The sequence below is a fragment of the Myotis brandtii genome, unplaced genomic scaffold (assembly GCF_000412655.1).
Source record: "Myotis brandtii unplaced genomic scaffold, ASM41265v1 scaffold97, whole genome shotgun sequence".
NCBI classification, from domain to species: domain Eukaryota; kingdom Metazoa; phylum Chordata; class Mammalia; order Chiroptera; family Vespertilionidae; genus Myotis; species Myotis brandtii.
In genome coordinates this window covers 580,205-580,550 of record NW_005372020.1, presented here as the reverse complement: position 1 = coordinate 580,550, position 346 = coordinate 580,205, and the positions used below count along the sequence as shown (strand labels likewise).

At 64.5% G+C, this 346-nt stretch overlaps 1 protein-coding gene across 1 annotated transcript in view; it reads right to left on the bottom strand.

Annotated features, from left to right (window-relative positions):
* Positions 1-346, bottom strand: part of DHX37 (DEAH (Asp-Glu-Ala-His) box polypeptide 37) — a 19,874-nt gene that overhangs the window by 9,797 nt on the left and 9,731 nt on the right. The window contains exons 6-7 of the mRNA XM_014533344.1: positions 210-306; positions 10-123 (exon numbers count right to left, since the gene is read on the bottom strand). Of these exons, the coding sequence (XP_014388830.1) occupies positions 10-123; positions 210-306 (211 nt within the window). The remainder of the gene's footprint in view (positions 1-9; positions 124-209; positions 307-346) is intronic.

The window sequence follows — 346 nt, the reverse complement described above, 5'->3', positions numbered from 1 at the left end:
CCCACACACCTTGGCCCGGAGAGACACGATGCGGGACAGGAGGCCGATGAGGATGTCCGTGTACACGCTGCGCTCGTGGGCCTCGTCGATGATCAGCACCTTGTACTTGCGCAGCAGGAAGTCCTGCGGGGAGGCCGGCGTGAGGCGGCACCTAACCACGCCCCCTGCCCGCTCCGAGCCCCTCTTGGGAGGTCAGGGGAGCCACCGACCTTCTGGATTTCCTTGAGCAGCACGCCATCCGTCATGAACTTGATCTTGGTCTCTTCCGTCACGTTCCCTTCGTAGCGGATCTGATAGGAGACGACCCTGCAGGGACAGGCAGGTGTGCCCCGAGGTCTGGCGGGCG